This window comes from Triticum urartu, chromosome 3, assembly GCF_003073215.2.
Source record: "Triticum urartu cultivar G1812 chromosome 3, Tu2.1, whole genome shotgun sequence".
Lineage (NCBI taxonomy): Eukaryota > Viridiplantae > Streptophyta > Magnoliopsida > Poales > Poaceae > Triticum > Triticum urartu.
Genome location: NC_053024.1, coordinates 671925077 through 671941494, shown reverse-complemented (window position 1 = coordinate 671941494; position 16418 = coordinate 671925077). Strand labels below are relative to the sequence as shown.

The following is a 16418-nucleotide window of genomic DNA, read 5'->3' as shown; positions in this document are numbered from 1 at the left end:
TGTGCACATACGTGTGCGTGCATGCATGACTGCATAGTACTGCTTGCTTTCTACATGCATGCCGGTTTAATGCATGGCTCTTTTCAGAGGCTTGCATGCATAGATTTGTACCGCCAATTTGTACTGGCTAAGCTTTTTTGTGAGTAGGAGTAACACATCTACCCCCACCCCCACCCCCACAGCCATAGGCCATCAAACAAGGATACAAAAACAGTAAAAGGAGACAGCACATGAACAGGGAGGAAAGATGCCCTAAGCCTGAGGCAGGCCTGTTCCTGCAATTATGTAATGTGCTGGCAAGTGAGTGAAGCAGCCAGCCATCCAGCCTGCCTGCAGTGAGAGCACTAGCTAGCCACACCCACAAGGCTTTTTTCAGAGACAGCTAGAGACAAAAACAAAGCAGAGAACAAGCTAGCTAGCTTGCTTGCCTGCCTGCCTGCCCCTGTGTGTGGTTTTGAGCTGGCTCACAAAGATTCAGTGATGTGTCTTTCCATGGCATGATCAGTGTGCATGGCTGTGTGCTGCCCTGCTGCAGCAAGGCAAAGGTTGCAGCATGCAGCCAACCTTGCATGCATGCATGTGTGCATGGTCCACAAGATCTTCCTCCTTGACACATCACAGGAGACCATGATCAAAACCCTGACCTCCTCCAATCCAAACATCTTGTCATGCTCAATCTTTTCCTCCTCCCCCTCCCCTGCCACATTGGAGATATGAGAGAGAGAAATGGGGAAAAGACACAGAGCTTTAAGTCTCTCTCTCCCCCTTGTGTGCTTGTGTGTGTGTGTGCACACTTTATAGGCATGCAGAAGTGTGGGCAGGCCAAGACGCTGCGGCAGCCTGCAGCACAAGGCAAAGTGAAATCCAATATCTATGTGTATATCTACTACCTATGCAAGTGCCAATATGCAGATGCAGTCAGCCAAACAGTGCTTTGCTATCAAGTGCCTCAATGCTCAAGTGCCCCCTGCCCTGGCTGCCATCACGAGTTTTATGTGCGTTTGTTTCAATAAGGTGAGCCTAATAAAGGAAATCTATCAGAGAAGAAGAGAGAGGAGGTGCATGTGTCCCATGGGATTGATGGATTGATTGATCACACAGAGATTGAGCAAAGCAGCAAGGACATGTCACTCCTATCATTCCCATCTTTACAGATTAGAATCCAGATTTGTTTGCATCTACATGCACATACCTTTGTGCTGATGTATATCTGTTTTTCTGCTGACATTAGATTGGGGTAAAGAATGAAGTTATGGACTACTAAAATTAAAGAAAATATAACTACTTACTGTGTCTGGAACAGATGGGCATCTGTACTGACATTTTAACTGCCTTCTCAACATGTGTCTGGTGAGCAGTGCCATCTTGTGAGCATTCTATGGCTGCTCAGAATGTGCATATCTGTCAATTTCCTGTAGATACCATGCCATTCACCATCTGCTCAGTTAGCCGACCCTGTGCTCGGGCTCAAATTCAACCATCTCAGAGAGCAAACTGTGGCACCTGAATAGTTTTTCATTCATTAATCCTCTATAACACTAGGCCCCCTAATATAAAAGGGCTCACGATCAATTGAACTCTCCACTTGAAATTGGGTCACCCGATTTTGACCGGGTCAATAATTTCTCAAAGCACTCACATTCCATTCTTTTGTGCTATACATTATGCTTCCTAATTCTTAAAACCTCACAATTAATTGGTATTCAATTTAAAGTCGAGTCACTCAATTTTGACCGGGTCAATAATTTCTCAAGGTACTCTCATTTAATTATTTTTAGTTTACTATGTTCCCTAATTTTCAAACTCTTTCATTCGATCGAGGTATTCAATTTTGTATTTGGTTTACGATTTTGGTCGGGCCAATGATTTTTCAAATCAATTAGCAGCAACCGGACTAAAAAAACATATAAATCCTGCGAACCTTCCCACCATCTAGAAAAAAGAAACACGACTATGTGATACTATAGCATCAATATAGTACATGCAGTTACCGATGCAGAAAGTTCCCCACATAAATACGAGTTTATTAGCAGATAACACAAAATCACATCAAGAAAGGCCCACAATCATCATATTATAAAAATAAAATAAAACACATTCCATCATCTCCCCGCTCCGCCAAACTAAATATTCCTCAATTCCAAAATATAAGGGGTATTAGTCTTTGAAAAATCAAATTCTATTAGCTTTGACCAAGTTCAGAGCAAAAATATCAACACCCACAATATTAAACAAAAAAAAGAAAATTCATTTCATAATGAATCTAATTACCAATTTGATATTATGGATTTGGGTATATTTTTTTAATAAATTTAAACAAATATAAAAGGCTTTATCTTTTAAAAAATAATGCACCATATATTTTAAAATAGAGTGAGTTACTTTCTAAAAACAACAACACCAACAACGCAGCAAAGCGTGCACAACCCTTCTAGTAAATGATAATTTCTGAAGGACAAGCTATTGATCTCTTCAGCTGCGTGAAGGTTCACTTCTACTCCATCCATTCCTAAATATGTCTTTTTAGAGATTTTAATATGGACTACATATAAAGCAAAATGAGTGAATCTACACTCTAAAGTACGCCTATATACATTCCTATGTAGTCCCAATTGCAATATCTAAAAAGACTTATATTTAGAAACAGAGGGAGTAGCTTATACTACCTCCGTTCTAAAATATATGACGTTTTGGTAGGCTGTTTATTTGTTAACACAACGTGGGAAAGCAGGTTGTTAATTCTACGACAGCTTTCTGTCATATATATGCTCCTAACGTAAACTAGCTATTAGCATGTTCATAAACTATTTCTCCTTCATCATGATTTTTTTTCTTCTAAAAAAAGTCAATCAACATGTACATTTGGATTATAAGACATTGATTTGGTGCTGTTAGGGAGTAGTGACCGGCACGTATCCAGCCTATGTTTTTGTGTGTACCATTTAATCTAGTAAATGAATAATTTGCGCGATAAAACATCCATATGATATGATGGCCATGCATGTCAATGGAGACAATCAACTTGCTAGTAATATACACTGCAAATGTGCAGTTACAAACCGTGTGTGCGCAACGTGGAGGCACTATCCGTTTGCTGCATCTTCTAATTTAATTTTGATAAAACTGTCAAACGCGCTGCATGATTGCATAATGATCTCGCAATCTTTCATTTGCCATAACCAATTGGTGAAATTTAAAGCATGTATGTATGCGGCTGTGCTTGTGCTTGATTGTTTTGTGTTCATGTGCTAAATAAACTAATGCCCTTGCGCAGCTGTGTTAGCTCATAGGTGTAGGCTAATTAGTTGTATATTACAGAGTCAGAGAGTGCTCATGCATGGAGTCCCTTAATTAATCTCTGTTACGTGATGGCCTCACCTGCACATAACTGACAACGGCTAACCAAGTATGTATGATACATCCAGCTGCTCTGGATAATTATGACACTGAGAATCTGTATATACACACTATACTAAGCTCAAGTGGATACATGTCAATTGTACACAAGCAAATAGTATAATGCTCAATTATCATCACCATCATAGTTCTCACTGTATACATGTAATGTACTGATTGATCCATGTTACATGCATGCATGCATGGCCCTTGACTTGGGATATGCTGGACCAAGAAACAGAGTAACATGATCTAGCTAACCGACAAATTACTCTCATGAACATAACAATTCTCAGTATAATAAAATGACCAATGGTGGGATATGTTCCAGTTTATTTTGGTTAACATTTGTTGTACAAATAGTTGTCTGCTCATCTTTACAGTATCCATTACCACCACATCTCTAACTACCCTTGATGAGATGTACTATAATAAAAATAACCAATGACATTTAATTGGTTAATACTAGAACAAATAGTTGTCTGCTCATCTTTACAGGATCCCACCCCATCTCTAACTACCCTTGAACATTTATCTATTTTGACAGCTAACTGCTCTTTATCATATCTCATCAGACACAATATCGCAACTCCTGGACTAACCAACCCTCCATATCTACATCTACTCAAATTAAGACTTCAATCAAATAAATATTGTATATACATCTAATTTAATTTACCAAAAAAACATCTGTACATATGCTTCCTAGAAAGTGGCATCCCTTAACTAGAAGCTCAATCCGTAAATTTGTTTATTTTTCTAATCATTTTGCTAATTGATGCATGCACCATCGATTGTCTAGCGCTCAACGTGTCATTAACAACTTGTTTCTCTAATGTTGCAAACAAGTAGGTGATAACCATATCATATCTGTCATGATCCATGACTTAGCAACAGAAAAAACTAAGCTTTTGGCGACTAAGGAATATTGCCGGCCGAATGACCCTGCAACAGGAACAGAGACATGGCATCTACAACTTAAATGCCCCAAAAAGCAGCGTCCTAACTGAACAGGACCATAACAAGATATCCCCCAAAGAAAGGTACATGGTGCCTCATCCAACAGTGGCATTCCTCCTGAGCTGACCGACTGATTATTCAGCATTTCAGCATGTATGTTATGTGTTTGGTGACATTGCGGTATAGTACGTTAACCGCGTTTAGTCGAGCCGACTTACGAACCCTGTTTTGCTATTTGATAAAAGGACATAAAAATAGATATTAGAACCAACCAACTCAAAAAAATAGATATTAGAACCAACTAAAAATAAGATATTCGAAATTTAGAATAGGGCCATAGCCAAGAATAATGAACAGTGTGGTTGGTCTGTGGTATGTGTTTTTATTGTTGGTATATGAATTGGGAATTGTGAGTTTGCTTTTTTTTTCTATGACAGTTTACAAATATGAATATAGTGTTCTTTTTCTTGAACACGACAGTTGTATAGAGTGTTTTTTTTTCTCGAACACACAACAGTTACATTTTAGCAACCCGAGAGTAGCATAAACGTGCACACGAAGAAAACAGAGGAAAAAGAGGAGTGGCGCAAAATGGCTACTAAGTAACTTTAGGGTGGTCAAAAGCTAACACCACTTAGACCAAATATAGTAACCTTGATGGAAACATCTGTGTTTTATGGACTACTATTAGTCATGTTTTAGGATTAGTGATAAGGTGAGTGCGTTGCCATGCTGCAGTCACTTCAACGTAGAACATACTTCACACTTACCTCCATCCATCCGTACGTCTCTCTCTAGCCTTCTCTTTCCCTCTATCTCTCTCTAACCTCTCTCTTTTTTTTGCTCTCTCTCTCTCTCTCTACCCTTGTCTCTCTCTAGCATTCTCTTTCTTTCTGTACCCTATGTCCTACCTGAGTTTTTGCTGTTGGCGTAGGTAGTTTTCGTGTCCAGTGCCATGTCTGGGCCTTGCCCTTAGATTCTACAGCAAGAAGGCATGCATCCTAGCTTATGTTAGTACTGTTTATTATGGACTCACTTCCATCACAAATCACACATATAATTGTAAATTAATTAACTCTACTGACATGACAGCCCTCTCCACATCCTGTTTTTTATCCTTAAAATTCTTCATTTTCTCTCTCTCCTGTGGCTGTCCCCCCTCTCTCTCTTCAGCAACTTTTATTTATTTATTTAAGCTTCTCTCTCTAGCAAAGACTGGTATTAAGTTTCAGACCAAGGGGAAAGAAACATCTCTCGCCTCTCCTCTCCTCTCCCTCCTCATCTCCTTTGCTCCCCGGCCCATACCATAGGAAAGAAGTTAGAAGAGGATGGAGATGAGGCGGCCATGGACGCGCCTTGCCGTCTGATCAGCCACCGACATGAGACGTGCCTCCCGGCGGACGAGGTCAGCAACCGCAGGAGCAGCACATCCACGGCGCCGCCATGGTCCCAACCACTAGGAATCACCTGGCGCAGCACCATGAACCCAGCGGCAAGAACAGCAAACCGCCGCCGTCGTACTACTCCGGATACTACATCGCCTCCCAGCTGGAGGCTGCCTCGGCGGCCGCTCACGGCGTCGACGCCCTCAAGCTGCAGCCGTCCAGGCTCCCTCGTCGGCTAGCCATGGCCGGCGACGACAACGACAACGCCGAGGAGGAGGCGGCGGCCGGCACGAGCTCCCGGGGCGGCGGAGGGGACTACGAGGACGGCGGCAACAAGGACTGGCTCCGGCTTGGTCTCGGTGCCGTGGCGTCGTCCTCGTCGACCACCACGTCCTCCTCCTCCGCTGGAGGCGACAACGACGGCGCCAGGGCTGCTCCGATGGAGCTGGACCTGCTCGCCGGCGGCGACGGTAGAGAAAGCTCGAGGGTGACGAGCCGGCCGCCGCTGTTCCCGCTGCCCATCAGGAGCTATCACCACCAGTACGGCCACGGCCGGTATCGGCCGACGACGGCGGCGAGCGGGTCCATGACGCCGGCGCCGCCGTTCTTGCAGTTCGCGCGGCCGCTGAGGAGCTGCTCCGCCGATCTCTTGAGAGTCGTCAGCCCACCGACAAGAACGGAGGCCGCCGGCTTGTGGCTAACTCTTCAGGCAGCTCCCAACCAGTAAGCATATTAATCTCTACATACACAACAACTCTACATATATGTACACACATATTCAATTTGATTCTCTTCTGATTTTTTGTTTTGAATTTCATCATATTCAGTTAATTACTCATAGCAATGTCTCTATATATATGCACATCACGAATATGCATCTGATAACAATGCAAACCCCCTTGCATGCCCTTTTCGGAAAAAGAAAATCCCCCTGCATGCTGCATATATTATTTTTTATGATAAATTACATAGTTTTGCAAGTGCACATATGCCAACAAAGCTGCCTTAGATTGGATTTAATTTATATTTTTCAAGCTGCAGTGTGAAGCTCTAGTACTTAACTACTCTTCTTGCCATGCTCTTGCAGAGTTAGAGAGCCCATTTTGCCTCAGATACCAAAGAGCTACCTAAGAATCAGGTATAATTTGATTGCATTTTTTATTTCTTTTGCACTCCTCCGTAGAGTACAAATAATATTAATGTACAACAGTGTTATCGGTGCAGTATGCGTATGTATATGTAGCTCTCCTTGTTTAGTTAGTTTCTAGCTACAACGGCCTATGTAGAACGTAGCTAGCTAGTACTACTACCTATACCTTGCTAGTCTCAAAAGTTTCTAGGTAGTTCATCCGGCAGCTGGCTAGCTAATTAGCTATACATGTAGGATTTGTACCTATCGAATACAACTTTTGTTTTTTGTAATGATTTGGTATATATATGAATTGTTTAGTAAAAAACAATGACACATCAGTACGTGAATTGAAAGGTCATCCTTGCTTTTTCATACACACATATATCTCAAAATGCATGCGCATATTATTTTCCACAGGGATACCAGCATGAAGGTGGAAGTGGTGCTGAAGTACTTGGCGGAGAAGCTAGGACTCTCACAATCTCATCAGGTACATCTCGAAGTCGACCTTTAAATATTGCCAACTTTATGGCGGCATGGCTATATTTATATGCAATTTTAGGATTGCTGCATATAAACAATTTTATCCTCGGCAGATTGGTATATAGCACCCACTTCTTTTTTTTTTACAAAAAACAAGCGTCTTTCATCTGTTCTGAATTGCTCTATGTGTCTTTCTCCATCACGTTAGTAACATCAAATTTAGCTGGGAAGCGCCAATCAAGTGATTAACTGCGAATAGTCGCGCGATTGTTGAATTTACACTGCAAGGTATAGAGAGCATTGGTTTCTTGTTGTGTGGCCGCATGTATGGTACACTATTGGCACTTGGAATAATCATGAAAGAAACACTATACCTAATTAAACGTACCACATAGCTAAGCTATGTCAGCATCGCATATATTGTTGGATATAGACAAAGCAATAGGTCAGGGGGCCACATCATATATGCATCAAGTTCTCTTAAACTTAAATAGTTCAAGATGTATAGCTAGGGATTTAATACAATTCACTTGAATAACATTTCTTACATCTATACAAAAAACTCTTCAGTACTACCCCGCAAAAAATAAAAAACTCGTCAGAACTAGAGTTAACTTAATAACAGAAACTCTATCTGTCTAGATGCATCGGTATAATCAACGGTGGGCAATTATCATAAAATTAAAGTCAATACGGATATAATAACTTTTGCCCTCTGCACCTAAATATGCACCGTCCAACATATTCTCACGGAAATTAATTAGCAACTAATGGAGCAGGTGCATAACTATCAGCATGCACGCATGCATGCTGCAAAATAAGTTATACAGTATCACGTCAGCATCTTGTACGAATTTATGGATCGATCATATAGCTTGATGCACGCAAGAATATTGAGTTGCTTATGCTGTTTTTCTGTTGATACATAATGAAGTAGCTAACACACGATGCATGAGAGGGCCGGCTGACTGTTGAGGCGTCGATGCATGCCATACTGTGTTTCGACATGGCCATCCCAACTCATCCGTTAAGAGTGCACCAGCTGCCAACTTCGTTTTCATCAGACTTAATACAGTTCGTGTATGTATATCATTGTCAATAATTAATCATCTGAACTATACTAATCACGGTCAACTTGATTGTCTGATCTCGACGTGCTCTGCTTAACTTCGGCACGTTTTGTAGCATCCTTTGTGAATACAAAACTAACAATATTGCACATATTCAATAATATGATTGCGTATAGAAAGTTCACGACTGCAACCGTGGATGATTTGTTTTTTCTTATTTAGTACTGCACTAAGATAGTACTCCCTTGGATTGCTAAAACAAAGACGATCAATCATTTAATTGCACGGTCTCTTGATTTTATTTCAACATTAACACAACCGCTGATGCTTATATACACTCATCTTTATAAATGCATGCACGAAACGCCCTACTGCTATGAGCACTTCCAAGATACTGAGCCTGCACAACATCTTAAGATTGATAAAATCACCACAGACGCCTCATATTTGACGGGAACGTCTCCTCTAGCTGAACGAACATCGTCGGAAAGGCTGAAATAATTCCAAGAAAATGCGATCACCAATGCAAGTCTAGCTAGGACTTGAACTAATTAATTATACGGTCTCTTGTTGATATGAAACTCTGATCGTTACTTTCTGTATGGATACGTACACGCATAGCATAGCAAACTAATCAATTCCATCAAGTACAATAATATCATTGGCCTAACAAACCTCTACAAATCAATTATAGGTACATGCATACGTATTTTTTCTTTCAAAAATGATCAGATCTATTATAAAAGTTCACCTAATTTATAAAGCATCTCAAACATAACAAAAATTACATCAAGATTCCGAGACCACCCAACGACTAGTACTGCCGCAAGAACAAGCCACCAACGCGCCGCTGTCGCCGCTCCCCTACCGGATGACATGCATATGTTTTTCTGACAATATGTTTGGTGCAGTTTAAGTGTACTCATTATTAACCCATGCATAGCCCCGCAAAAAAAAACATGCATAGAACTCACTTCAAAACACACACACACACACACATAACTGGTTCTTTTTAACTTTGTTGATGGTGGTCTGCATGCTTACATTACATGCGTGGGTCACGCGCGAATAATACTGGCACATATCGTATAAAATTGGGTCATCTATTTTGAAATGGAGGGAGTATTTTTGTTTCTGCTTCATATATGTCCGTTCATCATCTCGTCGTCACGCATGCGTGCGTACATGTACTCCAGTTTTTCTGGTCATCGATCGGAGTTTGTTTGGACTGCGAGCACTCGTTCGTCCGTATATATGAAGTTACTCTGTGCACCACCCAGCCGAGTGACAGCTGGTATACGGTCGAGTACGTGGACGCCACACGTACGATACGGATCGGTACATTCGGATGAGAGAAGAAACGTGGTGGATTGATGAGTGTGCGACCGGCGTGGCCCGGCCGGTCGGTGGGTCGCTTTATGTACTGTAGTAGAGCACGTACGTAGCTAGGAGGTACGAGAGGTACGTGACATGGCCATCTGACGCCGGCCGGCCGGCCACTGGCGGCACGCGTGCGCGGGTAGGACCACTCGCTCGAGGTGCACGTACGTGCCTGGTCGTACGACCAGTAGCGACGGCCAGCGTGTAAGTACGCACGCGCACACATTCTTCTGGGTAAGTAGCTCATCTCTAGCACATGATTTTATTTCTCCCTGGCGTCGTACGCCAACGAGTAAATATGCATGGCAGTGCAAGAGATTCCACTCCATCTGATCGATAACAGTGCATGCATACACGCATAAGGTCTTGCGTGCGCAATCAATTTTTCAAAAACTTTTTAGGTTCACTCCAATCCCTCCGTCCAGAAATATTTGTCGGATAAATGAATAAAAAATAGATGTATCCAGAACCTAAATACGTAAGTCTAGATATATCTATTTCTCCGACAAGTATTTTCGGACTGAGCTATTTCTCCGACAAGTATTTTCGGACTGAGGAAGTACTTAATTTATTCCGCTTTTCATGAAAGGGAAGGCATATATATATACATTCTTATAATGACAATTAAGGAGAGGAGCTAACTAGCTTCTTGGCTTATTGCAATGGAGGAGTAGTTTGTACTGTAAGTGTAAGGTCGGCGGAGTGCGGTGTAGCGAGCTGGCATGGAAGGAGTGTTGAGGAGGGGGAGAGGTTATGTACGTGGCTCCACAGCAAAGCCAACGTACGTACGTGAAAGCGATCGATATGCTAGGCTACAACCAATCCCGAAATCCCAGATTCATGGCGGTCGTTCTGTATGCGTGCGTGCACGCGCGTATGCATGCCATCATGCCCGCGTATGCTAGGCTAGGCGGATCGTAGCCAATGTGGCAACGTGCATGCACGTACACACGATTATGAGTCCCTGAGAACACACGATTTAACAATGTGTGATAGTTTTTAGCAATTTTTTAGCACAAAAGTGGTACTAGGTTTTAGGGAGATAAAAAAAAAGTGATAGTCCTCACGGACACATACATGTATTGTGGCAGTTTTTGGTTAAATACTCATTTGAAAGCACATGCATGTGTTACGCGTAACTTAATTTCTTCGTTGATAAAAGGCATTTTATTATTAATAATAAGTATGTGACTAGGTCTCAGTTAATTAAGACTTAACCAAATTTTAGTCAAGTGACATAACGTGTAAAAAAGAACAAAACTAAAAGGAAAAATTTGCACATGTCTCCATCTAAGATCCAACACATATAGCATCGATTGATACTTGGTGAAATCTCGGTCAATTGAGACTTAGCAATCCCGTAATAATAATTCATAATGTAGCATCAAAGAGATACAAAATATTCCCTAAAAAGAGAGATAAAAAAACATATTGAGGCGGTATCCGGACTCTACATACTAACTAAGATGCATATATCCATCACAATCTAACATAAAGGAAACAATAAAGTTGAATATAACCGAAACTATGCCTATGTCAGTGCGGGTGGAAGATCTATCCAAAGACTTCTTGATGAGACTGCATTAGATGATCTTTGTACTCGTGCTTCTGTATGAGCCTGCAGTGAGAGTATCACTGTTTGTCACTTACGAGGCGCCCTAAATGTCTTACGTGCGTGTGGTAATAGTAAGAAAACTACATTGAGTTTAAAATATGATAGTACATCCCGTCATGGCATCTGGCATTCTTAATGCATTAGTCATGTGCATCCCTCGTGCCAGCGACATCATTCCTTTTTTGAACATTTTTTTAAAACCAGGCACCGTTTTTTCTTTCTTTTTTTGCGCAGAAGACACCATTTCTTGTTGTTAGCCAGTGTGCAACATTGGATTAACCAGTGTATATGTCTGCTGTTCCCCGCACGCAGGTGGAGCTGACATGCCGAGGGCATCTCCTTCCTCCCTTCTTGCAGATGAGATACGTGAGGGACAGCATCTGGCGCGGCTCACCGGCGCCGAGCCAAGAGGAGGAGGCCGGGCTGCCATGTCGGCACTCACCGGCCACAACTACCACTGACCATGTCATGATACTCTTTTACAGCATAAGTGTAGGGAACCACTAGTTAGCCGATCAACCAAATCCCTCCCTTGTGATTATAATTAATCAAACAAGTTATTTGATTCATTTTTCCTGGTACTTCCTGCTTGTCTCTAATCTGCCGCTGATCTTGCTAACTTATGCTTAATTGGCCCCAGAATAACCAACCAATTAGCCATGAATCGTTCCTATCTGTTAATCCCACTTTACTTTTGCAAACTTTTGGAGTGAAGCATATTTAGTGGAGTCATATGTTTGGTACGGTTGTAAGTAGTTTTCATTCTAAAGCATCATGTGTTCAAGTGTATGCTCGCACTTGCCAGTTTATGTCCACTAGCTGTGTGCATGTGTGTTGCTGCAATTAAGCGAGCATACACGGAGCATTACTGAGCTCAGTTTGGCATCTGATAAGGCGATCGAAGCAGCAATCACGCTTACAAATTGTACACATGCATCGAACCGTCCAATTCATGATCAAAGTTTGAGGTGCCATTGGCTTTGTTGTGCTCCTTTTTTTTTTGCAAAATGTCAGCGCCAGACGCTCGCCATTTTGCCAGAATCTGTTTACTGAACTGAATTTGGACGAATTCGATCCTGTGGTGTGAATTTTATGGACTAGTCCACTCCAATTTGCAAATTTGTGGACTAGACTGAACCTGGGGGTGCAACTTTATGGATCTCTTGTGCATTGACTATTTAAAAAGTTAAGGTTATGGTGAACTAGTGTAGCTGAGATGGTTAGATTCTTTGTGATGGAACTAGCCCACCAGGGTAAGTCCCGGTGCTTGCATTTTTCTAGATTTATTTTAGTCTTTCTGGTGATCTTCGTTTAGTAGGAGGAGACGTTTTCATCGACTACGAGATGCGTATGGTGACTTCGTAAATCTCAAGATGTGACGCTGGCTCAATGTCTCAAAGGTGCTTATAGAGGTAGACTGTGAGTAGATGTGTCTGTTGTAGACATCTAAGATTGTACTATGTTTTAAAAAAGTTTGGTTATGATGTTGTTGTTTTCTTGTTTGTATTATTCCCTTTTCCACGGTGATGTGTATTTGTTGCTAACTCTCTTTGGAATTGTGGTGGACAATTTTTTGTGTTAACCTCTTATCGTGTGAGGCTTTCTCTTGTTGGACAGAACTCTGAAATACTAGATGATATCCCACTCGTTATTTTTTTATTGGTGAAAATGATGATTCGCCGGAAGTATAAACCATCTCAAACATAATAAAAATTACATCGAGGACTGTGGACTGTCGAACCGCAACTGCGCTGTCACCTCTCCCATACCAGAGCCGACCGCAGTCATTGCCGTTGAATTCTTGAATCAAAATACTAGATGATACCCCACACATTTGTTGCAAAAATATTTTGCCATATATTTCAGTAGATTTGGTTGTATGAAACTTGATATTTGAAGTAATAATATGAGAACTAAAAGTGAAAATACATAGTATGGATTATTTTGTTTGATTATACTATAGTTGTAAAACTTTTATTCTACAAACAGAATTGCAAAAAATTTCGTGCATGTTCGCATGATGAGGTTGGTTTTCTCACATGCATAATTGCTTATTGAGGTGAGTCTTTTCTATGCATGTTGCATGATGAGGTGGTACGCTGGCATTTTTTAGACAAATAGGTTAATGCGGGCTAACTATTTTGATATAAAATATTTTAATATTATTGTGGTTTATACCTTCTATCTATTTTTTGCGGGTCAATAGCCAGAATTTAATTTGAGCTATCCACTTAGGACATGTACAAGATCTTTGGGCTTTCTGTAAGTGCATCTAGTGCCACCTCTAGTTGGTTTTGGAGTATTGACGACAAACGTGGTTGAAGGACTAATGTGTTTGTGAGAATTGCAGGATAACATAGGTAGAAGTCCCTCATTGATTCGGTTTACCTACCAGAGATGACCCCTAAAAATGTGTGAAGACATTGAAGACAATGGTGGTCTTTGAAGATATTCACAACGAAGATTATGACTTGATAAGACATTCACGTGAAGACTATGGAGTACGAAGACATAGTTGTTTCGTAGTTTCCTTTTCTTCTTTGTTGAGTCATAGGAATCACAGTACTGTTAAGTGGGTTCCAAGTGAACAAAGTTAGAGTGACTGATGTGATGCTCAACCAAATCCTATGTCTTTGAACGAACACAATGAGAGCAAATCTTATCTAGAGCTGGATGAGTCAGCTTTACTTGTAGCCCAAGTCAAGCTGCCGTGTGTGTTTAAAATCTGGCCATTGGACACGTGTCAGTTTCTTAGTGACCTAGGGTCATTTCGGACAAATCAGGTTGGGTTGCCTCCTGGTTATAAATAGCCCACCCCTACACCATAAATTGGTGGCTGCTCAGAGTTAGTGCATGGCTTTTGTCGTTTGAGAGCAACCCACCTCCGAAGCATTTGAGAGAGAGATCCTTGCGAGGACAAAACCCTAAACACCCAGAGCCAAAGAGTGTTAGGCATCACTGAAGTCTTTCTGTCCGCGTGATCTGGAGACTTGTTACACTTGAGGACTGTGAATCCTCCAGCCGGTTAGGCGTCGCGTTTTGAGCGTTCAAGAGAGTCATTGTGGATCGCCGGTGAACGGAGTCTGTGAAGGTTTGGAAGTATACCTTGAAGACTTACCAGAGTGATTGGGCGATGACTATGTGTCCTTAGCTCAAGGGGAATAAGGTGAAGACGCGGTCTTCTGAGTTGAATCTCAGCCTCCCTAACCAGACGTACAGTTATCACAGCAACTGGAACTGGTTTACCAAATCCTTGTCTTCACCAAGCTACTGGTTCTATCCTTCACTTCCCTTTACTTTACAGTTTGTCTTCATGAAGTCATTGCTTTCCTGTATGATCTGATTGACTTCACTGAGTGAAGACTGTTTACTGTTTGGCTTCGCACTATCTTCCATCCTGATCTCTACTACCTAGCTGCTGATAGTCTTCATACTTTCACTTCATTGCTTACTTGACTATGGGTTGTCTAGTGTAGTCTACCTTTCGCTGCATATCAATAGGTACATCTGTACTATTTGTCTTCAAAGCCCTCGTGTTTTGAAGACTTTCATAAAAATCGCCTATTCACCCCCCTCTACTCGATAACTAGCACTTTCAATTGGTATCAGAGCAAGGTGCTCCCTTGTTCTGTGTGATTCGGTTTAACCACCTGGAGTTTTAGCTATGTCGCCTGCAGGGATAATGAAAGTCTCCGCTGCGTGCCCTGTCTTCGATGTCACTGATTACCCCTACTGGAAGAATAAGATGTGCATGCATCTTGAAGCCATTGACGTCGACCTCTAGTATGTCGTCAAGAACGGTGTTCCCAAGGTCGGTGAAGGTGTCACTGTTGCTGATGTCAAGAGTTTCATTCAACTGGACTGGACTGCCAAGAACATCATATGTGGTCATCTGACCAAAGGACAATATGGTCGTGTGGGTGCTCTGGAAACTGCGAAGCTAGTCTGGGACTGGCTCTCTAAGGTCAACGAAGGCGTCTCGACCCAGAGAGACTCAAGGATTAGTGTTCTCCGCAACCTCTTCAACCGCTTCAAGAGAAATGACAATGAGAATGTCCAGCTCACATTTGATCGCCTCACTGATATCACAAATGAGCTTCCTGCACTAGGCGCCACTAAGATCACTAAGCACAAAATCATCAAAACACTTCTGAGATCGCTTGACAGCTCATTCGACACCCTGGCCCTGATGATTCAAGAACGCCCTGACTTCAAGACGACATACTTGAAAGGCTCAACACATATGAGTTTCTGCAATCTGAGAAAAGAGATATCTATGGTCCCAACTATCGCCGAACTCGCGCTTTGAAGGCAAAGGTTGTTTCCTCATCTGCAGAAGAATCTGACTACAGTTCTGAGGATCCTGAATACATTGGAAAGGAACTTCCCATGCTGGTGAAGAATTTCCAGAGGTTCACCAAGAAGAAAGGCTTCAGACAGTCTTCGAGATCCAACTCAAGAAATGATGAAGCTTCCTCTCGTGACTACAAGAGGAGAATGTGCCACAAGTGCAAGAAACCTGGTCACTATGAATGTCCACAGTGGGACAATGAGAACAACAAGAAGAAGAGCAAGGAATATGATTCTGATGACAACAAGAAGAAGAAATCCTCAAAGTCTTCTTCCAAGTCTTCGTTGAAGTCTTCATCACACAAGAAGAGCTCATCCAGCAAGGTTCGTGCGTTTGTTGGCAAGGATATGGATTCAGAGAGGAGTCTGCATCTGAGGAGGCGGAGGTGGAGTTTGAAGAGGAATCTGATTCAGGCATGGCAAGCCTAGCTCTAGCTTCAACATACGTCGCCAAGTCCATTTTCAACACTGAAGACAATGGCCTCGACACCAACGCTGATGCTGATGATGAGGATGACTCTGCTCCCACCTACTGCTTCATGGCACGTGGTGCCAAGGTAAACTCACGTGATGCTTACTTTCAAACATCAAGTGAAGATGACTCTGAATGTGAATCTAAACGTAGCTACAAAACACCTGCTAAAATT

General features: G+C 41.9%; 1 protein-coding gene across 2 annotated transcripts; it reads left to right on the top strand.

Annotated features, from left to right (window-relative positions):
- Nucleotides 1-5589: 5589 nt before the first annotated feature.
- On the top strand, nt 5590-11990 carry LOC125545836 (protein LAX PANICLE 2-like). Of its 2 annotated transcripts, none has more exons than XM_048709878.1 (4): nt 5590-6464; nt 6829-6879; nt 7291-7363; nt 11779-11990. In XM_048709878.1, exons 1-4 carry the CDS (start codon nt 5800-5802, stop codon nt 11926-11928), a joined length of 939 nt encoding a protein of 312 aa, XP_048565835.1. In that variant the 5' UTR covers nt 5590-5799; the 3' UTR covers nt 11929-11990. The 2 variants fall into 2 exon arrangements, with proteins under 2 accessions (XP_048565835.1, XP_048565834.1); XM_048709877.1 differs by having other exon boundaries at nt 11734-11990.
- Nucleotides 11991-16418: the final 4428 nt, after the last annotated feature.